The sequence below is a fragment of the Podarcis raffonei genome, chromosome 7 (genome assembly GCF_027172205.1).
Source record: "Podarcis raffonei isolate rPodRaf1 chromosome 7, rPodRaf1.pri, whole genome shotgun sequence".
Classification (NCBI taxonomy): Eukaryota; Metazoa; Chordata; class Lepidosauria; order Squamata; family Lacertidae; genus Podarcis; species Podarcis raffonei.
In genome coordinates this window covers 28798153-28825309 of record NC_070608.1, presented here as the reverse complement: position 1 = coordinate 28825309, position 27157 = coordinate 28798153, and the positions used below count along the sequence as shown (strand labels likewise).

The 27157-nt window shown below is 42.1% G+C and overlaps 2 protein-coding genes across 8 annotated transcripts in view; one reads left to right on the top strand and one right to left on the bottom strand.

Moving 5' to 3' along the window:
- RBIS (ribosomal biogenesis factor) overlaps positions 1-27157 on the bottom strand; it is a 158831-nt gene that overhangs the window by 12881 nt on the left and 118793 nt on the right. The gene's annotated exons all lie outside the window — the stretch shown is intronic.
- RALYL (RALY RNA binding protein like) overlaps positions 1-27157 on the top strand; it is a 242517-nt gene that overhangs the window by 180156 nt on the left and 35204 nt on the right. For 6 of the 7 annotated variants that reach the window (XM_053395750.1, XM_053395752.1, XM_053395749.1 and 3 more), the window contains one exon: positions 23925-24000. In XM_053395750.1, coding sequence (XP_053251725.1) covers positions 23925-24000 — 76 coding nt within the window. Of the gene's footprint in view, positions 1-1598; positions 1855-23924; positions 24001-27157 lie in introns of those variants that run through there. The other variant, XM_053395751.1, reaches the window with a different exon arrangement.

The following is a 27157-nucleotide window of genomic DNA, read 5'->3' as shown; positions in this document are numbered from 1 at the left end:
TGTTCATGTGCAGAATGGAAACTGCCCACGTCCACACCAGCATTAGAGAATGCATGAAGCAGTTTTAAACATCATTTTCTGTGATCATCCTAAATTCAAATGTATAAAAAAATATAAAAAATGTCCAGGAGCACCTTAGAGACCACCAACTAAGTTTGTTCTTGGTATAAGCTTTCATGTGCATGCACACTTCTTCAGATACCAGATTCTTCAGATACTTCTTCAGATGGTAAAAGTATATATTTCAACTGCGTCAGACCAACACGGCTACCTATCTGAATCGAAATTCAAATGTTAGTGGGCCTAGTAACTTCACACACATAAAAAGGCAGTCTTGTGATTGCACATCTGAAAAGCAGAGGAGAGTCAGGTATTCCCAGACCAAAGTAGGCCATCCATCAGGCAGAAATGCAAGGACTCAGGGAGGTCAGGCGTTTCCAGGCTTCAGTAGGGCTTCTGCTGAGTAGGACTGTGGGATGTTGTGGCGCAAAGAAGGGCATTCAGCAAGGAGCTTCAGGGGAGACTTTGGTGAAGTGGTTGTCAGTCACAGCATTCTCAAAAGCCCACTGCAGTTAGGGATCTGAGGGCATTTGTGTTTGGAGGGGGTTGGAGTGTTTCCTGTGAAGAAGTTTCGTGGAAAACAAAAAGGGTGGAGGTACCACTGATGATTTCTGAAAAGGGGATCTAAAATGTTTGATGATGTTGCCTTGGATTTCATCTGGATGAAGGGAAGCTTGGCTTCAAACATCTAGGAGCTACATTTCTCTGGTGCATCAAAGTGCTAGAACACCCTCCATTTTATGTGGAAGGTGGAGGCTGGTCCTGGTATTCAGATCCCATCATCATTAGCTGCCAGGTCCTGACAGCTGCAAGCAGATGACATGGGAGGTGTGTGGACAATATGGAAAGGCTCTGGCAACACTAAGAAAGCATTGTTGTCGAGAGCTGAACATACATAATGACTATTAGTAGTTCTCACAGAATATTGTCTCTCACCATGACAGCCAGTTAAGAGACAATTAGAGCAAAGAGCTGAAGTGAAAAGCAGCTGTATGGGCAGATAGCTTGAACTTAGGGTATGGACCCTAAGGAAATGTGTTTTAAAGCTATACAAGAGGGAATCAGCACTGACAGAAGTGACACTAGGGCATTAGAAAGACTTGCTTTTTCAACTTATTTTGCTCAACCCTAACCAAGCTCCCACCCCCATTAATTTGGCTTAGTAGAAAGCTTTTATTTTATTTCCTTCCATCCTGAACGATATATGATTAGCAATACAGCAGAAGTTAAAATAAGCCCTGCTTTAGGGTAAGTGATTGCGGTACGTGTAACAATAAGTACTTAATTGATACTATTTTTTTTAGTAGCTTTTTTTCTGCTGCCACTCCACAAAATAGTCAGTTTTTAATTGCATGTACACTTATTTACTCCACATCATTTCCTTGTCAGTTGTGATTTCCAAAGGAAGAACACTCTGAGGTCACTCAGGAAAATGATATCTGATTATTACATCATTAAAGCAACGTGGCTTGATTTATGTCTCCTCAGAGTGAATGGGTTTTCAGGAGAGGTGCTTAAACGTTAACAGGAATGGGGGTGGAGTTCATTTTACCCCCAGGCAGCATTTGAGGCAATGGAGCTAGCAATATCTCCCCAAGATTGGACGAGAATGGTATTACCCCGGCTTTTCACTGAGAGATTGCTGGTTACCTTCTGTCAGTGAGCAACTGCCTCACTGCAGAGAGGAAGCACAGCCTTGACTCTTTTGTCTACGTCTCGGAGAGAATTGTTTCTTGGATAGCCGGATTTTCTTCAGGATGACTATGTACAAGAGCAAACGCAGAAACCAAAGGTGTAAGTAGTCGCAATTCATTCTTGCATCTGTGTGCTTTTGTTTGTTCGTATATCAAATATAGAAAAATCAATTCATTGAGGAGGATCGTTCAGGGTGTACATTTCTCCTAATTTGATTGAAAACTGTGCCTTACTTTTTTTCTGCAGTGGATAAAATAGCACAAGTGGAATTTTCAGTGATTTCATGCTACACTCTCTGTATTTTAGGGGAAGAGGAGATCATAAGAATATGAGGGAAAAATAAGCTCACTTGTTACTATGGAAACCACCAGCAAGTGACTGCTTTATAAAATCAACAAGGAAATGGAGATCAAGTGCTAGTTCACAGCAACATAGCATCCTGTATTCGTATAATTATGATGGGATAGATGGGGGGGTTACCCTAAAAATGGGGGTGCAGGGAGGAAGAACAACATTTGCATCACTACATTATTTTATACAACGTGACTTTAGGTAGATAGACATGTTAGGAGTGTGGCTGTTCTCATTTTTGAAGCTCTACTTTTTAAAGGAAGTAGCTGATAAAGCATAAAAGGAGACAGAAAATAGAAGAATGTCTGTAAACTATCTATCTATCTATCTATCTATCTATCTATATATATATACATACACACACACACACACATACACACACAAAAGCAGGCAAAATCAACTCCAAGATGAATGAGATGTTATTTCTGTTTTCTTCAAACAAATACAGCATCTGCTTTGTGTGCTCCTAGTCTAGCCAGGTTTGCACATTTGAGTTAAATTAACAAACTTGTAGGGTTCAAGCTGTCAAGCCCGCAGTAGTGTAGTTAAGATCAAAGGCAGTAATCATCAACAGCATCAAAATCAATAGAAGTTCTGCCTCTGACTTCCAGAGAATTGCCCTTTCAGTCTCTTGCACGCACACAGAAAGGTGGGACTAAAGCGGGAATTATCTTGTAAAACAGATGGAAGACAAAAGGGGGAGGATAAAACACAAGCAAACATAAATATACTATTAATAAGAATTTTGCTATAACCTATTCTTTGTGAATCCCTGCAATTTCCATATACACAATCACACCTCAGCTTTAAGTCCTTGACTTTTTTTTTTAAAACAAATCCAAAGTGTTAGGGGTTCCTAAAGCAACTTCGGTTTGGGAATGTCTGAGAGGATGAGATATAATTTGCTTTCTTCCTCTTTACACCATATTTGGGAGAGGGTAGAAAAAAGAGATGCACCCGCTGTGAATTAAGAGTTGTACACAATTCAGCTGTCATTTTATCCTTGTTGTTGTTGAGTTCCTCCCGCCCCAAGAATGGCAACAGAATTGACTTGTTCTACCCCCTGCCACCCATTTAAGTGAATGTTACCCCTTTGCATCAATCCTCCTTTTTGCTTTTAAGTAACTGAAACTGTTTTTAAGTGTGTAAGAGAAAGGGAAGAGCTGATTTATCACTCTGGAGAAAAAAATTGGTCCCACCCCATTTGAAGGCAACAGTCCTAAAACTACTCTAGTGGCTCTAGGAATGGTTGTGTAGGAGGACTAATAGTTTCTAATTACATTGCATCAATAAACTTTAGTGTTGCATAACTGGCTATTATGCCAATTGGAAAGTGGTTATTACAGAAGGGATTAATTTATCCTACATGCTTCATAGTACATAGAAGAAAACAGAAATCCTAAGTGGAAGAAAAATGAACATTTGGAAGCGTGTGATTTTTCTGGGTCCATTCCAGTGTTATAAACACAACCAACAGTAATGGTTGTAACTATTTCCAAGATCTGCTGGAAGATATTGTGGGGTGTGAGGGAGTATTTGAAATTAAACACATGTTATTTTAAAGACATTTTGGTAACAGGCTGAAGCACAGCAGTGATTTATTCCTTGTTTGTGGAGCTGTGCTTAGAGTGTTGGACTTGGACTGGGAAAACACAGGAGAAAAATCAAATTAGTCCACTCATTTGAAGGCATCAACCCTCAAACTAGTGATTCTAGGAAATGTTGTGTAGGAGGATTCATAGTTTCTAATTACATTGCATACAGGACCACACTCCACCACAAAGCTCACTGGGCAACCTCTTGACATTCACTGTTCGTTAACCCAATGAACTGAAAATGCTGGTGGCGGTGGAATGTACGCAGCCCTAAGAGCTGTTCAACAGTGGAGTAGACTCCCTCAGGAGGTTGTGGAATCTCCTTCCTTGGAGGTTTTAAAGCAGAGGTTGGGTGGTCATCTGTCATGGTTTTTTTAGTTGAGATTCTTGCATTGCAGTGCGTTGGACTACAGTAGATGACCATCAGGGTCCCTTCCAATTCTACAATTCTAGGATTATAAGCTCCTTTGAGGAGGGGACAGATAAAAATGTAACGAAGAACAAATAAATAAAAGGAACTAAGCTCTATGCTACTGTGGGCTTCTCTTCCTTCCAAAATTGAAAGAGTGGCGCGTAAAAGGCACTGAAGTTGGGGAGAGCAAGAGAAGAAGGAATAATAGATACTTAACGGCTATGCACCCTTCTCTAGCTCTAGCTACAGTATGTTGGGTTTAATTGCAGCAGTTCCCTAGACTTTAGGTTGGTTATTTAACACATATTTTTACATACAGAGGGACACTCACAAACTACGGCTGGAACTTATTGGGGTCACTTTGCTGCTCCACAATACTGCATATCAGGAATGTACTAATTCTAGTTCAAGGGAGAAGGAGTAATGGTTATCTGTGAGGTTGTGGCTGCTTAAACACAGCTTAAAACACAGCTAAGTCATTCCTCTTCTCAGTTTGTGGGGAGGCAGATCTAATGCAGTATATTCCAAGGACTAGATGTGGATTGTGATTGACGTGCTGTGCACACCGCTTTCCAAACCAGTGGTGGAGGCACACCAGGTACAGAGTAAAGGGACATGTGCCTTTGCCTACTTATCCAGATACCCAGTGCTGAACATTTCCAGATCTAACATACGGGAGCGGGGGTAGAATAAGAAGCTTCTGTTCTAAAGGTTAAACACATCTCTCAGGTCTTACAGGTGTCTGGCATTCAGTGTTTTCTGCTGCAACTCCCCACTAGGGTAGGTTTTCAGAAGGAAGGAGAAAGCATACCTGCTTTCAAGGTTCTTTGGGAAGCATTGCTTGTCATAAATGCAGCCCTAAATAACTTCTGTTGGCATTGCTATAAATAATAATAATTTTAGCCTGGGGTGGGGGTTTTTTGTGGGTTTTGTAAAACGGGTGGTTCTGCACTTATTTTTTGAAAGCTGCTTTTAAGCTCCTATGCTTATTGGAGAGGAGGGGAGTTAAGAAACAAAAGTATTACAAAGGTATTTATTTATAACTTGGAAAAGGCATTCATAGTCAGTAGCAAATAAGGCAACTGCGCTTTGTTCGTTTTTTGTCTGATGTTAAATACTGGGTTTGATTTGCTTTTTAAAAATTTATTTATGCTTCCCTCCCATAAAAGCTTCTCCAGGTAGCAGAAAGTGTGCAGGCATCTGAAGGAGAGAGGAGAAAAAGAGAGATTTTCTGCTCCATGCAACAACAACAAAAGGAACCCTTGAGAGGAAAATATGGCACTTCTTGAAAGCCATTAACCTTTTCCACATTCCCAGCAGAGGTGTCTACTTTTTGATACCTCCGTGGAATTGGCTGTGCTACTAGTTTACTGTTGATCCATGCCTTTAAGCTGACATGGCACAGATGTTCTGCAGCATCTACACTGCAAATGTATGGAAACTGGTTAGAGGTTTAGATAGGTCAGAATAAGGACTTAGGCACTGAAAGCAGAACGGAGAAAGGGAGTTTTGAGATAATTGTTAAGGGAGCATTAGATATCACAGATACCTTTTTCTTTCTTGCAACCACTAAATACTACGCTGGCAGGACTCAGGACTGTGAGGGTTAGGCAACCTTGGCAGAATCAGGGCTGGCAAGCCTAAACTCAATCAGAAATGCATTCTGGCAGACACTGTACTCCAAAACTAAATTTCAAAGGCAGTTCGGAGGAAGAGAGATGAAAGCTAGAGGCTCAAACAGAGATAGGCTGAGGCTGGAGCAGCTTCACTGGAGCTGTTGGGACTGAAGTGGGAAAGATAAAATGTAGGAAGCAGATGTTCCAGATTCAAAGTCAACCATACCTGTTGTGTGAAGTCTGTAATATTTCAGGTAGTTTCAGCTGATGAAAGAGCCCTGTGAGGTGACCACCATATTTATGTAAGGAAAAGCCATTAGCAAGGTTCATTATTGTCATTCAGAATTACTGCATTATAGCCTCCTTTTCTGGAGAGCAGCTCAAGAGACGGAGAAGGGCTGAAGCACGCCACTGAGCCCATCAGAGATCAAAGATCTGTGGTGCCTGGTGGATACCATACAACTATGAAACATCCACTAGTAATATGTGCATCATGTCCAAATTTTGCAAAACTCTTATTTCCTTTTCTTCAGACAGAAGTGGATAACCTGCCAAAATGTTACGGGATAGGGGAACAGGCCACCACATTCTGAGCTACAAGTTACGTATACCAATAGGCATGCTATTTTTTCAATCTGCTGAGCTGAGCCTGTCTCCAATTTTTGGATAGTGTTGTTTTGCTTTATTTATTGTCCTTGATTATTTAATGTTCTTATTGTTGCAAGTTGCCCTGAGAGATGCATCGTATGCCAGGGGTGGGTGCTGAAATAAATAAACAGTGACAAAACATTGACATGTTGGTGCCACATCAGGATAACCTTAGTCGTAATGAAATCCTTTCTGTTAAAATTCCAGTCTGTCATAGCATTGCCTCATCTTACTGGAGGTACTCCCAGGTTTGGGGAGCCACCATATAAGATACATTCACAGGCCCTCACACAGATCACCCACTTTTCTTCTCTTCCTACTGCTGCCCCCTGTGCTTTCTTCTTAATCTTTCATGGTCCTCTCAGTGGCAGAATAACCATTTCAATGACAGGTTCGCTAGTGCATGGTGCCTAGTAAAGTGTCACATTATCAGATCCTCCAAGGCTGCAGTTTGCTTGTCATTTTAATTTGAAGCATTTCTGATCCCCGTGTGAGAGTGGCAGTGTGCTCAGCCAATCAATGACCTCAGAACTCCAGGGTCATTTGAGTGCATCATAGTGAGGATGAGTCTCTTCATTTCTCTCATTGGTCCCTAGAACCCAAAATTGTCCTCTGATTGGCTCAACTCACCACCACCTTTTCCAGGGGTCAGAAATGTTTTAAAATTAAAATGGCCGGCAGCCAGAGCGTTGATGGATGGTGACTCACTTCCTTTTCTGCTATTATTGGTCATTGCTATAGCACCACTGGACCACCTTTAGGATTATTCAGGAACCTCCTTTGCTTTGCAGGGGGTCATGCATCCTGTTGCCTGGCTCCACTGAATAATATACATTACCATATAAAGAGAAAGCTTCCTAAAGTGAGAAACTTAGGGTCCATCAACACTTTCTGGAAAACCCAATTGCCATTGGTTGAGATTCAGCACTAAATTGTGGGTTTTCCCTGGGGAACTGGGACAAATGAAGGTTAGGATAAGCCCTAAGTCCAGAGTTTAAAATTATCTAACTGCACCAGAGCACAAGAGAGTGTAAAAGAGAAATTAAATGTGAATTCTAGCCTATGTAGATTTTGTATTTGCAATACAGACCATTTTAAGGAAAACATCATCCAAGTCACAGGTATTAAAAATTGCTGAAGAAATACCCTTCAAGGTATTGTAGGAGGAAATGAATCTTGATGCTAATGCTGTTTCAGGGCCATGACAAGTCAGTATAATGGGGGATAACTACTGGAAGACTTAAAATCGGATCTAGCTTACATACTTGTATATCATTGTGTGGTCAAGATGGCATTGTGCTCCAGATTGGGTTTTATTTCCATTGTCCTTTGAAATGACCTTGAAACTCCAATTTTATTTCCTCCCTGCTTTTTATACACCCATGAAGTGTGTTCATCTTACAAAAGAAGGCTTTGTGTCTGAAGCTTCAGCCTTGAATAGTCAGATTGTTTTCCCATCAGATCCTTAAGCGGGCTCATTTGTTGTAGGGCTGCAACCTCATGCAGTTCGATACTTCCCTTGGTTTCCACCTTCCCTGTAGGACAGGTAGCTTGGAAGAACAGACCAGCAATTTAGCCAGTTCCCGTTAATACTGGAAACAGGACCTTCTGTCCTGTTTGACCTTGAGCTTTGCTGTGATTCAAAACAATGAACTTCTTATTCCTCTTACAAGCTCTGATGCTCAATGTGAATTGCAATTCACCGCTGCCAGGTTTTCTCCACATTCTCCACATTTCAAAGAAATTCCCCGAAGGTGGTAAGCTATGATTTCCTCTTTACACTAGCACTGAGCTGAGGTGCTAAGTGCTCCCATGTGTCACACAAATACCTGAAGTAGTCATGGTTCCTCTGTTGTATTGCATTAAGTTTAATTGTTGGTTTATTTCAGTAAACAAGGTGACATTTTAACCACCCCAAACCAGAGCACTGTGAAGACATTCACTAATTAGGAAGAATAGCTTCAGCGTTTATTTTCCTGATTTACTGTGCCCTTAACTTTGTGGCACATCAGACCATTATATGGTTTTAAACAGTGGCTGTCAGGTTTCAGCACAACTCATACACGCTTCCTTTAGGCATTATCTGATACCATTCTCTGATGCTGTTCAGATTTTCTAAGGCAGAGGGTGGGCAGAAAGTATATTGGAATCTACTGGTAGATATCTGGGTGATTTGCAGTGAATCAATAGCAAGAACAAGGAAGCTTCCTTGCACAATGGAATACTCTCCCTCTCTCCTCCTGGACCAAGCATGTGCTCAGAGGCACCTTATTCCTTAATTCTATGGGTGGTAGATTACCTCCAGAATCAGAGATAGCATGCCTCTGAATACTACTGTAGTTTCTGGGGAAGGGCAGCTGGAGGGGGCTATTGCACTCACATTTGGCTCGTGGACCCCACACGGGCTCTGGTGCTTAGCCACTGCAAGAACAGGATGGTAGATAAGCCTTTGGTGTGAGGACCTATCAGGAATCTTCTTGCATTCTTTCCTCCCTGGCAAAGAAAAGCTACTTGAAGCAGAGCTTGGAGAGTGATGGGCAGAGACAACAAAGCTGAGGTAGATAGCTAAATAGTCAAGCCACGGATCTAGCTATCTAATTTTGATCCTACCCTTCGTCCAAGTAGCTCTGGGTGGCCTGCAGCATGGTCCACCCTCCTGTGAAGTAGGTTAGGCAGTGACCCAGTGAACTTTGTGGCCAAGCAGGAATTTGAACCCACATCTTCCTAGTCTAGCCACTACATCACATTGACTATGTATGAGCCAGCTTTGTATGTCCAGCAACTTGCAAAAAGTTTGATAAGGCTGAAATGCATCTTGTGCAAAAGATAAATTTGTTTGGTGTGTGCTTTAAACCCTCAACAACCTGATCTCCTCCAGGTGTTTTGGAATAGTGAGTCTTGTGATCCATAACATCTGGAAGGAGCCAGGTGGACAAATCAAATACATGGCACCCCTCTCCCAGGAATTGCTGGTGTTCATGCACAAAATAATATATTTCTGCAACTGTCCTAAAATGTAAATTCTTATTTAGTGCAGTTTTGTTACTAGCCTAATCTTTATGCTTCTTCTTGAAATACAAAAGTGAATTCTGGTTTAAAAGAGAAGAAAAGGTCAGACCCAACCATTTGTGAAGCTCATCAGAACTGCTGTTTACGTCTCTATTATGCTGATAAACATTAGCTGTTTGGAAAACCTAATAATCTGATTCATAAACAGCTCACACAAGCTGGTTTAAAACTTCTCTGGCTGCCATCAGAGAAGTAACCTTAAATTTTAACTAATGCAAGTACGAATTGCCGCAGCTGTATGCAAATTGGAAGTGAGGATTGAAATTTATATACAGCGCTCAGAATAATTGGCTTTTCCAAAACAATTGCCTTTAACAAACTGACACCTGCGTGACTGAAAATAACTAGGCTCTGTATCTAAAAACCCCAACAGAATAGATAGCTGAAGCAGTTCTTTTTAGTGGGCTTTGAATAATTTCCTGTATCTTAATAACATTTCCAACACAAGTGACACTTGAGAAAGAAAGAGTCGTGGCTGACAGAAAAATAAAATGCTCATTGATTAGATGTAACCTGCCACTACAGTTCCACTGTCTAAGCCAATTGCAGAATCTGCTTCCATGAACAACTCTGAGGAAAAGAAGGTCAGGCATCTGTGGAGGATGTTTGGATACAGTGGACAACATTTTGTACATTGCCACCTTGCAGGAGTGAGGAGAAATCTATGCTGCCTTTCTTGAGTCACTCTCTGCTTTTGCTCTTGCGGAACAGGATCTACTCCTGAACAAATTGGCCCAATCTAGTATTAATGGGCACATTTTAGTACTGATTAAGAGCCTATCTGTATTCAGGCTACATAATAAAGGTTAGAGATGGGGAGCAGGGACAATTTGAACCTTGTACGTCTCAAAAAGGTCATTTGTAGAGCTTGAAAAGGTGCAGGAAAGGGCAACTAAAATGATCAAAGAGCCTGAAAAACTCCCCTAGGAGAAAAGCTTACAATGTTTGTGGCTTTTCAGTTAAGACAAAAGCAGAAATTGGGGAAATGATACTAAAACGAAGGGTCAGCGAATTAAGCTGAATTCTAGAACATTCAGGGAAGACAAAACGAAGGATTTCTTCACACAGTGCATAGTTAAGCTCTGGAATTCCCTCCAACAATATGTGATAACGGGCACCAAATGGCCTCCAAAAACCTGAATGTTATATGCATGTGAAAATGCATATGTGTAAAGACACATTAAAAGCCACCAAAGTGGGTCTAAAATACATGCACAATATAATAACTCTTTTTTTTAAAAAAAGCTTTGCCAGTGATATTGCATGCTCAAAATCCATTCACCCTAAATAGTCTGCACATTGCTGATCCTAAACAGGTCATTTAGGGGAAATTGAGAAGATCCCTTTTCCCAGATTGTGGGTTTAAAACAACAACAACAACAATAACTTGTCCAAGAAATCCTTCTACAGACGACCACACCTTGGAACAAGAGTATTGCAAGGCTGGTAGCACTAGATAAAATTCTGAGCACGACCCAGATATATAAGTCAGAGCATACAAGGCTCTGGGTAGAAGTTACTCATCAGGAGACCGGTTCTGTAGCATAAAACAACAGCCCTTTGGGTGGTTACAATATACAGCTGTCTTTTAATTTTGTGGCTCATAGCTATGTGCAAACTCTTAAAAAAATAATTTCCCAGAGATGATAATTTTCAAAAGACCCTGTCATGCAAGGGAAATTGAAACTCTTAAATTGAAGGGAAAAACAATAATCTCATTCACCTTCATTTCTTTTCCTCCAGAGATGGTTACTGGCTTGCTTCTCAGATGGTTTCTATTGCTTGTTTTGTGTTCGCTTTTTTAAAAAAATGGATAATTGCAACCTTTGTAGGAAAAGATAATTGCACTTATAGCCTGCAGTGGTGGTGCAAAGCAGGCATTCAAGTGCTGTTGAGCTCTGTTGACAATTTGAGAATGATAACGTAACCACCTTACCCGCAAACAAATGTAACTTTAGGATTAATGGTGTCTGTATTCCTCAGACGGTGTCCCAAAGGCTTAAACTGACAGAGTTGTAAATGAGTTTGGACAGAGATTTCTCATCACAAGCACTGGGTAATATTATCTCCCTCACACATAAGCACTTTATACTTTTTATTTGTGTCTGCCACATCCTGCTCTCCTACGTCAGTGATTTTCCCTGCCTGCAAGGTCACATCCTGGCCTCCCCATGTTCCCGCCTGTTGCTTGGAAGAACTGGGCAACTAATAATGAAAACAGGAATTGTAAAATGTATCTTATAGAATCTAATATTATTAAATTCTCTCTCGGGGATGTTACACAGCTTATATGGCTGTGAATGTGCGCACATACTGGGTGTTACCAGCATCATGTAGATCACGAGTGTCAGATTGTAGATCAGGATCTACTGGTAGACCTCTGGGTGATTTGCAGTAGATCAAAAGGGAGCCTGACTCCCAGTTATTTAACTATAACAAAGTGCTTTCTCCACAAGTGGAGAAGCATGGGGTAACCAGAATATAAGAAAAGCCTACTGGATCAGACCAGTGGCTCATCTGCTCCAGCATCCTGTTCTCACAGTGGCCAAACAGATACATTTGAGAAGTCTGCAAGCAGGACACCAATACAATAGCACTCTGTGCACCAGCGATTTCAAGCAGCTAGTATTCATAGGTATCCAGCCTCTGAGAGAGAAGGGAGAACATAGCCATCATGGCTAGTAGCCGTTGATTGTCCATTATTATTATTTATTGAATTTATATGCCGCCCTATACCTGGTCTCAGAGCAGTTCACAAAAAAGATCACAATATATAAAATAAAATTAAAATTAAAATAAAGTAAAGTAAAAACAATAACCCAGTAATACCCCCCCAAAAGAGCCACATTTTAAAAGGGTATAGGATGTTGATCAGGTCAGCCAAAGGCCTGGTCAAAAAGGAATGTTTTTGCCTGACTCCTAAAGCTGTATAATGAAGGCGCCAGGCGAGCTTTCCTGGGGAGAGCATTCCACAGATGGGGAGCCACTGCAGAGAAGGCCTGTTCTCATGTTGCCATCCTCCGGACCTCTCGAGGTGGAGGCACGTGAAGGAGGGCCTCAGAAGATGATCTCAGGGTCCTGGTAGGTTTGCCTGCAAGAACATAATTTGACTGTGAGATCAGTTCACATTCCTAGGCTCAGAATGTGTTCAGTGCCCTGTTTTGTAAGTCTTAACTGTCCACATTTGAGCATTTTACTTAGCTTTGAATCCACTTTCCCCCATTTGAATTAGGCCAGAATAGTCCACACCCGCAATCATTTGTATATGAGGAACAACTTTGGCCTTTCCCATTCATACTAGTATGTGCTGCCTTTTGCATTTGTCCCTGCCTTCTAATTTCTTAGTTCTGTTTTGCTGATGAAGTGCTGACAGGGCATGTACACAGATAACTGTGCACATTATTATTTTTATTATTATCATCATCATCATCCAGAAAATGCACAAAAGCACATAGTCAGGCAATTGTACATTCTTACCACACACTTTTGCAATTTTCTGGTTTTATGCAAATCTGAGGGATCAAAAGAGGCAGGGGAATGTAAGGCGTCACTCCTCTGTTCAGGAGTGTGCCAGGATCAACAAGGAAGAAATTAAAGCAATTGGAAATTCTTGGCACACACTTTTCAGATTGCTGTGCAATATCTGGTGTAGATTTCTTTTCTGTGGTTTGCTTGTGCAGTTTTCTGGTTTTGTGCAATTTGAGGGATTGTGGGGGGGGGGGAGAGAAGCAGCATTCAGGAGCCCACCAGAAATAATTAAGGCCACAACCAGAAAAGAAATAAAAAAGCATACACTTTTCAGCTTGCTGCTGTTGTAAACATTTTTAATATGATTTGCTTGTGTAGTTCGGTCCCAAACCATTCCTGCCACCATCACTGATGCTGCCACCTCTTGGTTTCCACTTACGTGACTGCTGCTATATTGTGGAAAGTGACTGCTTGAGCTGGACCCAGATCATTCCTCTTTCCAAATAGAACCCCCAACTCCTACATCAGCTGTCACCATCGCCATGGCCATAACAGATGGTGAGAAGTCTACCAACCCCCAGCTTTGGTCCAGCATTGGAGCAGTAGCCAGTTCTTCTCTCTTCCTCTCCACCCAGCTGGTCCCCAGATTAGATCTACCATTCCTACCTTGAAACCTCAGTGGCCTTGGCCACCTTGTTTTCAATTCTGCTGTGGCCTGCACCTCTAGCATATTTCCTAACCAGTTTTATTGCACGTGTGGATTGCTCTGTGGGAAAAAGGCACATGCAGCCAAAGTGGGGGCTGTTTGAAAGCCCTCTTGCAAACAGTTCTCTTTGCAGAAGCTACGTGCCTATCCTCCTACCCACCCAACACCTCACCCCCTGACAACTCCAGATCATTCCAGGCAGCCTGACACAAGGCAATTTGGGGCTGTCTCAACCCAATTTGGTTAAAGCATGGATGATTTGGTTAAAGCATTGAGCTTCGGCTGAATCCTGTGCACAACACTATTATTTTCTGATGTTTTTGGTTAAAATCAGTGCTATATGGAATGATTCCGTCCACCATCGTATTAAAAATGGCAGCTGACGGCATCCAAAACTTGCAGCTCCCTCTCAGGAACTGTCGCACCAAATTGGGTGACAGTATCTTCAGAGGTGACCAAATCAGCGCAGTTTGGAATGGTTCAGTCAGCCATTTTGATTCAAAATGGTGTCCAATGGTATCCAAATATAGGCCCAAACCTGCTCCTTCATCATACCAAATTGGGTGATGTCCAGACAGGCACAGTTCGGAACCATCACAGTTCTGTCTTCCATTCACCACTGCTTGGAAAAAAAGAAGATAGTTATACTTCAGTGACTATTTCATTCTTGGGACTGTAGACAATCTTGTCAGGTTGTCAGGCTTTATCGTCCTTCATTTAGATGCGATTGCAAAGCAGTAGATCAGTGGTAAATTGTAGCATTCATTGTCATAAAGGACTTCTTTATTTTTTATTCACAGCAGTAATTAGTTTAGAAATGAGCATAATTTCCTTTGAAAAACAGGTGCTTGGTGTTTTCTTTTCTTTTTTATTTAAAAGCCTTTGAGGGGAAAACCCCTCAAGTTATTGACTATAGATCATTCTGTAAAAATGACATCTTTTTAGAATTACTGATTCTAAAAATTATTGATTCTACATAGGGTGGCAGAATATTACAATGATTTTTCCTTGTGCAGCCTATATGAGCTGAGAGAGATCATAGAATCATAGAGTTCAAAGGGAGTCTGTTGTCTATGCTCTGGTAACCTCTAGGTTAGATTACTGCAATGTGTTAAACATGGAGCTGTCTCCGAAGACAATTCAGAAACTGGTGCAAAATGTGGCCGCCAGGTTGCTCACCAGACCAGAACAGATTGAGCATGTTACAGCAATCCTGGCCCAACTGCACTGACTGCTAATCAGTTTCCATGCACAGTTCAAAATTCTGGTTTTGACCTATAAAGCTTTCAGTGGCTCAGGACCACAATGACTTAAGGACTGCCTCTCCTCATATGAACCAACCTGGACCCTGCAGCCATCACCTGTGGCCCTTCTTCATGTGCCCCGCTCCACAAGAGGTCTGGAGGATGGCAACACGATAACAGGCCTTCTCAGCGGTGGCTCCCCATTTGGTGAATGCTCTCCCCCGGGAGGTTCACCTGGTGCCTTCTTTGCATATCTTTAGGCACCAGGTGAAAACGTTTCTCTTTAACCAGGCCTTTGCTTCACTGAACATTCTATGACCATTAATGCTTTGCTTTTGTTTTATTTGTATTTTGTGTTCTCATTTTGTATTTTTATGTTGTGTGCTGACTTGTGATTTTCGGAGGAAGGGTGGTATACAAATTTAATCAGTAATAATTGGGAATGGGTCACACTGAGGCCAAGCTATATGTATCCAGGTAGAACTGCAGCTGTTGCCTGAGCTCTTGCTACAGAGAACAGAAATGCCACACCAAGTGCTACAGAGGCAACTCGCACCCCAGATGGATACATCACAAGATGGATCAATGAGCCGCAGTCTGCAGTCTTGTTATACTTTGAAGTATAACACTGTTCAGCACAGGGAGAACACCACTAGTTTGGGCAGGTGAACTATTCACCAGCAGAACTTCCATTTTATCTGGATTGAACTTCAGTTTTTTGGCCATCATCCACTCCATTATCACGCAACAAAGTGATGAACCAGGGTACCTCTGGAGGTGATGTTCCAGGTAATCTTTGGAAGAATGTTCTCATCTTTATATAAGCAATAGCAACAAAGCACATAAAACATCACTATAAAAAGGACAATTTATATAACTTTAAACTTCTTTCTGGATTTGTTCAGATATAACTTAAGTATAATGTAGATAGATTTGCACTAAATTGTCTGTCAACATTCAGCTTCCATTTGATGATTCATATAGAATTGGCCCAAATATCATTTTTAAATAAACTGTGGCTCCAAAACAGCTGTACCAATGTTGACATTTGTTACCGTGCTTTACTTTATTTTACATCCAAAAAGACAAGGCAGTCTTCTTTTGTAAACCACATTTCTGTTTCTACACTTGTTCAGCACTTTATTCTTTGAAAAGAGGCTCGGCTGACACCATCCATTAGATAACAAATGGTAACAGCAATTACACAAGGTCCTAGTTTAAGATGGAGCAACTGTGTCTGCCATTGTCATGATTCATCACACATTGCAAGGGGAGTGCTGACTAATAACCATACTAAGCACTTTCAAAGCAACAACATGAAACTGAAATAGTTTATGTGTTAGCAACATGACTTGGTCCTCTTTTTAGTTCCCAACCTCTTCACTGAACCCTTCTATTAAATACAAAGTCCAACTGTACTTCATTTTGCTATTTGCTTGTTGCAGAATTGAGGGGTACCATTTTACTGAATATTCTCCCAAGGGAGAAATTCTTCAACAGTCTTTTGGGGGCAAAGGGTGCTTATCAACAGCAACAGCAGCCTTTTCTCTTTTTCTTAAGGGTCTTACTCCCTCTTTTATTCTTTTTGCAGTAGCAGCACATAGTGCCCGACACAGCATTGCTGTAGAGCATGTTTTTTTTTGGGGGGGGAGTGGGGAGATGACCACCAAATAGAGAGACACAGCATATTATGCAAAATTGCACTCTTCAGGGAAGAGGGAGGCATGAAAATGATAATTCTCATGCAGCAATCTGTTCTGAGAAATTCTGACACAACTCTATTCCTAAACATATATCTTGCCTGGGGACTTGGAGAGGACGAAATCCAAACCATTCCTTCAGTATGATCAAACAAAGCTATTTTGGTAGCCATTTTCAGACTGGGGAGCACATTGTAAATTGCTTTTCTGGAGTTCCTCAAGTGGGGGCGTAGTGGTGGGGTCCAAATGGCTTGCCTGTGTATGGCTCCACATTCAGGCCCTTCCATCAGTTGAAGCAGGGGTGAGGACCCCAGGCCTAGGGACTGAATGAAGCCCTCCAGGCCTCTCTTATCTGCTCCTCAAAACTCTCTTGGGCCCACCACCTCTCTAGACCACACCTCCTCACTGGCCCTGCTTTGCAACATGAGAATTTCCCCCTGGCTGTAATGTGTCCTCAAACTCTGATCATGCCCCTTGCTTCTCTAGATAGAGGATGGAGAGGGATGTATGAGTGCATGGCGTTACCTGCCCACCACTGGCATGTGGGCCTTGGAAGGTCACCCAGAATGGAACGTGGCCCTTGGCCTGCAAAAGTAGCAGAGTTCAGAACTTGGGAGGTCTCCTACCATTTTTTTTTGCTAGATAGACTAATGGTTTGACTGAGGAGAGAGAGAGAGAGAGAGTGTCTGTAAGTCATACAAATATATAACTGCACAAGATATGCTTAGCCAGGCTCTTTACGAAATTGATTTATGTTCCTGTAGGTAAGGAATGAAAGAATTCCTTGGGGTGGAAAAAAATAAATCATGCCTGCAGATTCACATGATGGTTCAATTTCATTTCTTTAATAGGTGATAGCAACAAATAATTTCTTATGCTATTGAAGCCATGCTTTTATTGTGCAGGGCATTGACAAAACCTGCTGTAATTAATAATAATAATAATAATAATAATAATAATAATAATAATAATTGTAGCTGGAATAACAAAGAAGGCTTCTGATTACTTTCAGCCTTATTTTCAGATAGAAGATACTGATCCAGTAGCAAACCATACAATCAAATTATTTTTATCCCAACCATGTACAGGAAGTACACTGTGTGACACAGATACTGGTTCAAGATCTTTACTAGCAATGTTAATTTGAGTTTGTTGCCAGTTTTCGGCAAAGCATCTTCCTTCTGGCTGCTGAGTTTTCGCTGTGGAGACAGAAGGATTGCACAGCAGCTGCGAGAAGGCCAGGCGGTACAGTACAGCCTATAAAGGCCAAACCTCTTCCTAACAAGAAGTTCTTAATCTGTGGTGGAAGGCCAAGCGGGGGTGGGGGGCAAGTGAACCTTTGAAGGTGCTTCACAGTCTGGGTGTAGCAAAAGGAAGGAAGGAAGGAAGGAAGGAAGGAAGGAAGGAAGGAAGGGCTCCCTTATGCAGATCTGGAGCCAACAAGTGTGCCTCTGTGGATTATGTAAATTAATGTTTTCTTTCTTTCTTTCTTTCTTTCTTTCTTTCTTTCTTTCTTTCTTTGTTTACCCTCATCATTCACTCATAGTGTTGAAAAGAAAGTATATAGCTCCTTGATTATCATCCTTCCACTGTTTTCTTAGGAACATCATGCTCCTAAAAATAGGAGAACCTGAAAGGTAGATGCATCTCTGTGTTGCTGCCAGGTCATAGAATCATACAATTCATAGAGTTGGAAGGGACCCCAATAATCTAGTCCAACTCTATGCAATGCAGGATGGCAGGTGAAGAATCCCTGACAGATGGTCATCCAACCTCTGCTTAAAAACCTCCAAGGAAGGAGAGTCCACAACTTCTAGAAGGAGTTCATTCCACTGTCGAACAACTCTTACTGCTGATGGATAGATGATAGATAGACAGATAGATAGATAGATGATAGGTAGGTAGGTAGGTAGGTAGATGATAGATAGGTAGATGATAGATAGATAGATAGATAGATAGATAGATAGATGATAGATAGATAGATGATAGATAGATGATAGATAGATAGATGATAGATAGATAGATAGATGATAGATAGATGATAGATGATAGATATAGATAGATAGGTAGATCCCTTTAGATATTTGAAGATGCCTTAACAGCCTTGCCCTGTGGCCACCTATAATGCGTGTGACGTCACAAATTGGGCTTTCTTTCAACTTCACCTCCATTCACCCCCACTTTTCCTTGGTTCAAATCCAGATGGGAAGGATTGAGCGCCTGGGGCCAGCAAAATGCCCCATGTTGTCCCGGTTCTGCAATTATCTGAGGCCTAATTGTATTGGGAGTAAAATCCTCTTGTGAGTTGACCTCTCCTGTTTTGTTCCCCTTCAGTCTGACACCAACTGTGCTTTGCCTTGCCAGTGCATTGCCAGTTCTATTGGTATGGCTAGGTCAGAAGAAAAACACCCAGAGGATGTTCAGTTTTACAGATTAAAGTCTATAAATGCTGAGCCGCAAGGCATAAACATCAAGATAGTGCTGACGTGTTCCCACAGGACATGAAAATGCCAAAGAAATCTTTAATGTGAAAATGTCTAAGAATACAGTGACCCGGTCAAATGTCTGTGAATGGAAAGAAAGTCCGATAGGAGAAAAATATTGAGACTAATGTTACAACCCCAGAGATCCCCCCTCCATGTCAAGTTCCTCAGTATTTCATTTCTTTCCCCTCTCCTTCCCAACATATAGCTTAGCTTTAGAAGTTCAAAATGCTGAAAATCTGTGACCTTAACATTGCCATATTAAAATATTGTGGAAGAGTGGATTTATAATAAAAGATCACAGGATGAAATTTCCATTTTAATTATAGTCCACAATCTCCGGAATCCAGACAGAAGCCTTGCACAGGTGATAACATCCCAGAATCATTTCCTGCAATACTGTGAGGGGGTTACCTACTGTTATTATTTTCTGTTTTAAACAGATACTTTTGAAAGCATCTCAGGTACATATTTAAAACTGAGGAAGCGGTTTGACCTTTCATTTAATAACACATTTATCTTAAAACTGCTGAAGATTGCATGGAAAATAATAAAACCAACTTCAGAAATCTCATGACTGCTCTTTCTTTACTGAAGCAAAGAGATCTGTGTAACAACCATCTCAATGCATTTTTGCTGAGACGAATTTGCCTGTTAGCATAATGTAAAAGCATCAGGCCGGTGCTCTTCTGTAGCAAAATGCCATGGCTCAACCCTATCAACTTGCATGGCAGCATGTTTGGATAGGGCAAACTGCAGTGTTCTGATGAGTCATTGCAGCAGCATTGTGAGACATGTTGCCCCAGTGTGATTGAGTGGTTCGGGGGTGGAGAACCACCAGCCCACAGACTAGTCATTGCCCACCAGGATGTCCAGTTTGGTCCTTGAGGCCATTTCCCCTAACCACGCCCATCTCTGAATAGGCTGATGTCACCGATGGGACTTCAGATGAGCAGGGATGCTTTGCCAGTGCATTCACTGTGGTATTATTTTAGTGTACCATTAGATTCCTGAGAAGGGGATGCAGGTGGCGCTGTGGGTCGGCGGTTCGAATCCCCACGACGGGGTGAGCTCCCGTTGCTCGGTCCCTGCTCCTGCCAACCTAGCAGTTCGAAAGCACATCAAAGTGCAAGTAGATAAATAGGTACCACTCCGGTGGGAAGGTAAACGGCATTTCCGTGCGCTGCTCTGGTTCTCCAGAAGTGGCTTAGTCATGCTGCCCACATGACCCGGAAGCTGTACGTCAGCTCCCTCAGCCAGTAAAGCGAGATGAGTGCCACAACCCCAGAGTTGGTCACGACTGGACCTAATGGTCAGGGGTCCCTTTACCTTTACCTAGATTCCTGATACCAAAATAAAACCCCAAATAAACAAACCATCTCCTGTGATTTTTAAAAAATGCTTTTTTTAAAAAAAAGAAATAGGTGATGAAGGACCCTATATATTTGCTAAATTTTAGGCTTGGGGGCAAGCTACGCATACATATGCAAATTGATGATCATATTTTCCTAACATATTTTTTCTTTACTGGAAATGTAGATGGGATAAAAACATATTCCAGTCGATAGATAGCTAAATAAAAAAATGCAGGGGACTGCTAGTTTGACTGAGGAAGGTCCGTTTAACTCCTTACCTTTTGCTGTTAGGTTGCCCCAATTTAACTGGCTCCTAGTGCCCCTGCTGCATTGAAATAAAGGCAAAATACCATGGGAGACATTAGTTTTACTCCTTTGTTTGTGAATTCTAGAAGGTCCATTAACACTGTGACATTGGTCGTAGAACAGTAGAAATATTGTGTGGCTTTTCCTAAACTAATTTTGGGGCAGAAGCGTACGCAGAAGAGTGGGGATGTAATTTCCCTATTTCTTCAGTAATTTTCTCTGTATATATATAAAAAAATTGAGACAGTATTTATTTTTCCTTTGCCAGAAAGATTTACCTTAGTATGACTCTTGAAAAAGAAAGCTCAACTAAAATTAATAGATCTGTGTCCTTAACACATTCATGAGGCAGGTCTAGGAGGAAATGGGAGACAGGCAAAAATACAACTCGGTGAAGGTGATATATGGGCAGGTAAAAGATGTGAATGTAGCTAGACTTTCAGATAGACATTACTGGTTTTTCTTTGGCGGCTATGAACGCTATATTAAAAGATAATGCCATCTCCAGGACGTGTGTTTCATGAAATAGTCAGAAATGATGGCCCCCACAACTGCACTGCCACCACACACTGTTGGTCTGTTTTCAGTTTTTTCCCTTCAGCTTTTGCTAAAATGGGATGGCTCTAGATCAGCATATTACTCCGAGTCAGGGTGGTCCAATGTGTGGGCCATTTTTGGTGGCCCTAGACAGCATTTCACACACACACAGCCCCCTCACTGCTTTCCCAAAACCAGGTAAGCGAAGCACTGGGCTTTGGGAAGGAGGTGTGAGGGCCTTGACAGGGTCGTAGAGTCCTCCCTCCTCCATCCCAAAACCTAGTTAGTGCTTTCCCAGCTTTGGGAAGAAGGTGGGAGTGCTCTACGACCTTGTGTCTCCTTCCCAAAGCTCAGCACCTCACTTAGCCATCTTTGAGAAGGCAGCACAAGGGCTGGGGGGTAGGGCAATTAAATTTTGGCCTCACTCCCCACCACCACTACGCGACAAGGCACTGTGTGGCCTACAAATTCTATGTCAAGGTATGAGAAGTTGAACTGCCCTTCTCAGCGAAGGATCACCTCTCTGAAAGTGTCTACGGCCAGGTAGAATAATCCCAAGAGATGGAGAGGTTTGGGCTGGGTTTCATCTGCTGCTGCATTTTGCCTCTTGTAAAATGGTTGTTGCAGGCAGTTGAAGGAAGCCAATCCCCAGGGCAATCCGTAAATTTCCTTAATTCCACAAACACACAGGCACAAAAAGACTGATAGTGTTTGGAGGTAATGTAGAAGCCAGTTAAGATGATTACTTGCCTTTAGTCCCGTAAAGTTAATGGAATGAGGAGTACTTTGGCTTAAGTGGTTTGTGATATGAATAGTCAATATATTAAAGCACTGCTTCATCCAAACTAACTCATTTTGGAATTTTGTATGATTTGATTTGCAAAACACCAGTGTGCAATGCCTGTTCAGAGAGTAAAGGAAGGAAGAGAAAATGATCTAAAAGAAAACGATAAACTAGAGACCAAAAAGACCTTGAAAAATGAATATGAATGAGCGAGAGAGGATTGTACCTCAGAAATGTGGGTCAATTCTGTCGCACATTTATCTGGTGTGGTGATAATATTTGGGATAGAGCAGCAGCTGAAAGCTGTCTAGGGTGGGGAGAAGGAAATACAGAACTTTTGAGAGGTGACATGATAGTCAGGTATACCATTTAGACCAGGGATGAGAAACCTCCAGCCTGTGGACCAAATTTGGCTGAGAAGGTCCCAATTAGGCCTGCGAGGCCATTTCTCCCAAATAGTGTCCACCTACCTTACACCTAAAATCCTATGCTCTATCAGGTGTGGGGCACATGGAGATGCGGCTGTATTGGTTATGCAATCAAAATTCTCGTGGGCAACTTGATCACACAGCTGGTCCCTGCAAAAAGAAGGGATTGAAGTCACCCCCTCCATCTGCTGAGGAACTGCATGACTGAGCTGCCTGCAGAGAACTCAATAACACAACTGATCTCTGCAGAAAATATATTTGCAAGCCCTGTGCTCAGCACTTCCCAAGTGGTGAGCATATGGCTGTCTAAGCCCTTTGCGCAGTTCCCAAGCACACAACCACCAGCTGGCTGTCAGGCAGCTTCACAAGCACTGTGCAAGAGACTTGGGCTGGTGGGTGGGACAACTCCCTGTTCATCATCTGATGTCATAATGATGTCAGGGCGATTGACAGGTGGGCTGCCTCCCTGCCTATCTTAGCTGGGCCACAGCCAATCGGGACAGATAAGGATCTGGTCTGTTGGGTCAAAAAGTTATCCACCTCCAAAAGAACTCCATGCATGAACTGCAGCAAAGAGGAGTAGGTGAAGCCACCAAGTGGAAGGACCAGGAAGGGTTATGGCTCAGTGGTTGAGCACATGCTTTGCATGCAGAAGGTCTGAGGTTCAATCCCCAGCATCTCCAGGTAAGGCTGGGAAATATCCTCATCTGAAACCTTTGAAAGCTTCTGCTGTTCGGTGTAGCTAGATCAAACTATGGTCTGACTCACATGTCAGCTCATATATGTTTCCCGTGTTCAATCCTTGACATTTTGCTAAAAGGATCAGGTGGCGGGAAATGGGAATGTCTTCAGGCCCAGATCCTAGATGTCAACAGCCAGCCAAAGGAGATAAAAGTGGGAGGAAATGGACCATTATTCTCACCTGGTCCAAGTCAACTTCCCAATGTTCCTGTGAATGAGGCAGAATGAAGATCTTATGACAGGACAAAGTGGGCAGAAGAGTCAGAAAGAGCTGGGGACATAGGAAGAATGTAGGAAGTGTGGATTGGGTTTCATTTACAATGAACAGATTGGAATTTTTAGTAGAGTTACTCCTGCTAAGAGCAAGTGGTGTAGTGGTTAGGAGCAGTGGACTCATAATCTGGTGAACTGGGTTCGATTCCCCGCTCCTCCACATGCTGCTGCTGGGTGACCTTGGGCTAGTCACACTTCTCTGAAGTCTCTCAGCCCCACTCACCTCACAGAGTGTTTGTTGTGGGGGGAGGAAGGGAAAGGAGATTGTTAGGCATTTTGAGACTCCTTAGGGTAGTGATAAAGTGGGATATCAAATCCAAACTCTCCTTCTCCTCCTCCTCCTTCTTCTCCTTCTTCTTCTTCTAACATTCCATTTCACAAATTATTTTGTACAAGCTCTCCCCCCCCCCCGCAGTACATTTTAATTTAGATCTACAATATGTTTGCTTTCAGACATCAACATGGCAGGAGAGCCCAAACCATACAGACCTAAGCCTGGAAACAAGCGGCCACTTTCAGCTCTCTACAGGTAGGCTCATCTGCTACTTACACTACCTAGGAACAGCTTCTGAGTCTTCAGGGTATGTTCCTCATGACGGTGAAAGATTATCACTTAAATAAGGGTCCATCTTGTAATCCCTTGGCACAGGAACCTGGCCAGAAAATAAATAAGTAAATGACGGCATCTTTGTCACCCATTCCTTGCCTTACTTTGATATTTATAGCTTAACATTCACTCCATTGTGGCTTTTTCCCACCAGAGACTAGGGCAAGTTCTCACCTGCACGCAGCATCTAACAACCCATCTGTGAATATTTGGGAATTAAGTAAGACTCCCACCATATCATCTAACAATACCTGGTGCCCTTTGGGACATATTAAAGTCAGCCATATGTACACAGTTGTCCTTATGGCAGCGGGTCTAATTTTAAGGGCTTGGTAAAATCCTTTCTTTTTAACAGAGCATATTAATTAGTCTTGTTGAGGGGTAAACAATTTAGAGCCATGGTGTTTTAAGGGCTCCCTAGTCCCAGAAGCACCTTCATGGTAAATAATCAGTTTTCTCACACACACACACACACACACACACACACCCTATCCTGGAGTAAAGTGGGTGGCAAGTTGCTCAAGCAAGTGGTTGTCAACTGATTCCGGACTCTCTGGGATGACATCTGCTATCTAGATCCATTTCAAACCAGTTTCAGTCTGAGTTTGGCACCCATGGCTTTGGTTAACCTGGTTGGGTGAACTTAGACCAGGAGAAATGCAAAAGCAGTGCAAGTCTGCTAGTCCCGCTGAATTAATGGAAGCCCTCTCATGAGTGTAAGTAACTCTTTGGATCCCAGACATTATCTCTGGATTGGAATTGTTAGAAAATGTGTTCCTGGTTGAACCCAGCCCTCTTAAAAATGAGGAAAGTACAGGCTGCTGCATAATGAGCAAGAATTGCATTTTGTCAGCACAATTCATAATCTGCTTGTCAATATTAGCAGAGGAAGGAGGAATGCAAACATAAAATCTCTATCTTAGGGGTGTTAGGAAGGCAGCCTTCTATTGTTTTTTGATTACGTACAAGTAAGCATGGGCTGAAGTGCCACTGGTTGTTTGCATTAGAACAGTCAGCCCCGTTTTGCTATGCCAAGTCTGATGGGCTCATTACAGCTTGTTGATGCAGGGTAGAAAAAGGTCAGCTGGCATCAGCTTTATCCAAATAAGTATTGATGTAGCTAGGAAAGCAGTACTTGAAGATGACAGCTGAACGTATATTTCCTCCTACTATTGCTGTGGATCTCAGGGCTGTATCCATATTGATCCAATTCTGTGAAAGACATCAGATAGGCAAATCTGTTGCTGAAAAGCTGAGATCCGTCAAACCTTATCATCTTCAAGTGCAGGTGTTCAGAGCAAAATAAACTAAAATACGACAGACCAGGGATGGCTATTGATTGCTTGGCTGCTTTCTTCTTTAGAATACTCACAAACCTATTTTATTTATTTATCTATCAGAATTGTTTATAGTCCTCCCTTTCTCCAAAGATTCTGTGGGTGGGTGGGGTAAACATCTCAAAATATGAGCTAGTGTAGGGAGAGGAAATGGCAAGTGGGGGCATTGCAAGACAAAATTTAACAACCCTGTCTGTAGCTGCTTTGCTGCAGATCACCCTCTCTTGGTGGCATCTTGCTGTCAAGACCAGGGCTGGAAGGGACAGAGATAAGAGTACATAGCCCATGTCAGGCCAAGAGAAAAAGCCAGAGCATTGACTTAACACAGGGGGCCAGAGACAACTCCAAGTCCAGGTCCAAAGCAGCCAACAGTGGTCAGAGAGACCACAGGCAGATATGTTGTCTCAGAAAGTAGATGGCCAAGTTCCAAAAGGTAGACGTGGGGCAGGATGATGACAGCTGCAAGTCTAGCCTAGCACTGAATGATGAAGACTCAATATGCAACAATTGTATAAGGCCAGCAAATATCCCATTGGCTCTGCAGATCACCTGGCCTGGTGACTGTGGCTCCTCACTGTGTCCACGATCTGGGTGGTGCTGCAACATGAGAGATACCAAGCCAATAATTCTCTCTGCTTGAGAGCTTCCCATGCCCTGGCGTCTCATACTTAGTGATGTGAAGTGGCATTTGAGGTTTCGGGGCACAAGGTGACTGCAGATGGTGTGGTTCTTCAAGTGTCTCAGCACAGTGATGGAGGATACTTAAGAAACCCCATAGGTGTCATGAATAAAAGCATTTAATGTGTGAAGGACCAGCGGCATATTAATATTCCTTATTAAATTTAAAGGTCTACTCATAAAACCCTTGATAATTACTATGTTTAGTCATACCTATCTTCTTTGTATAGAGAGTAGTAAACTTATGTATATTGTTTTTGAACGACGTTACAAGTTTACTTGGCAGATAAAATTAAAAGCGGTATAATTAAAGCATAAGTGTAATGGAGAATACACTTTATCAGCAGGAGAACAATGGAAAGAAAGCTATGCTGGATTGCTCTTCATAAGGAACCACCCTGCACAATTATGGGTGCTGAGAGGTGATGAATAATGTGTGAATAAACCCCACGATTAGAGCTTATTCTTTTCCATGTAACGCTGCAGTTTTAACATCTTTATTTTAGTTTCATTGCACTAAGTTACTAATTTAAATTAAAGAGCAATTTAAATGAAAGGCCAATGGATAATTGCTTTCCTCTATTGCCTGAAACTCTTTGAAGTAATTTACTGTATCACTACAAATCACCTAAAACCATTTAGTCAAATATACTAAGGGAGGGTCAAATGGAGGGCAGCTGTATTTTGAGCAAATTGAATCTCAACTCTTGAGAATGGATTTCAACCAGATTTTTAATTTCAGTGCTTTATCCATAGGTCATCACACATTCCCCCCCGCTCCCTTTCTTTCAGAGAAATGCACCCCCAATTATATATTTTATCTGAAAATTGAAGTTGTCCCTCTTGCCTTCATTGCAAAACTTTATAACTGTCTATTTGCTCCTGCTGGTCTTTGTTACAAAATTTTGTATTCCTTTCTTTCTTTTTTATATTTACTGGCTGCTTCTCCTTAATGGAGCTCAAGGTGTGATATACATCTGCCATTCCATTTTATCCTCACAACACAGAGAGATAGAGACTGACCCTGCTTCGTGGCTGGCTGGGGATTTGAATGTGGGTTTCCC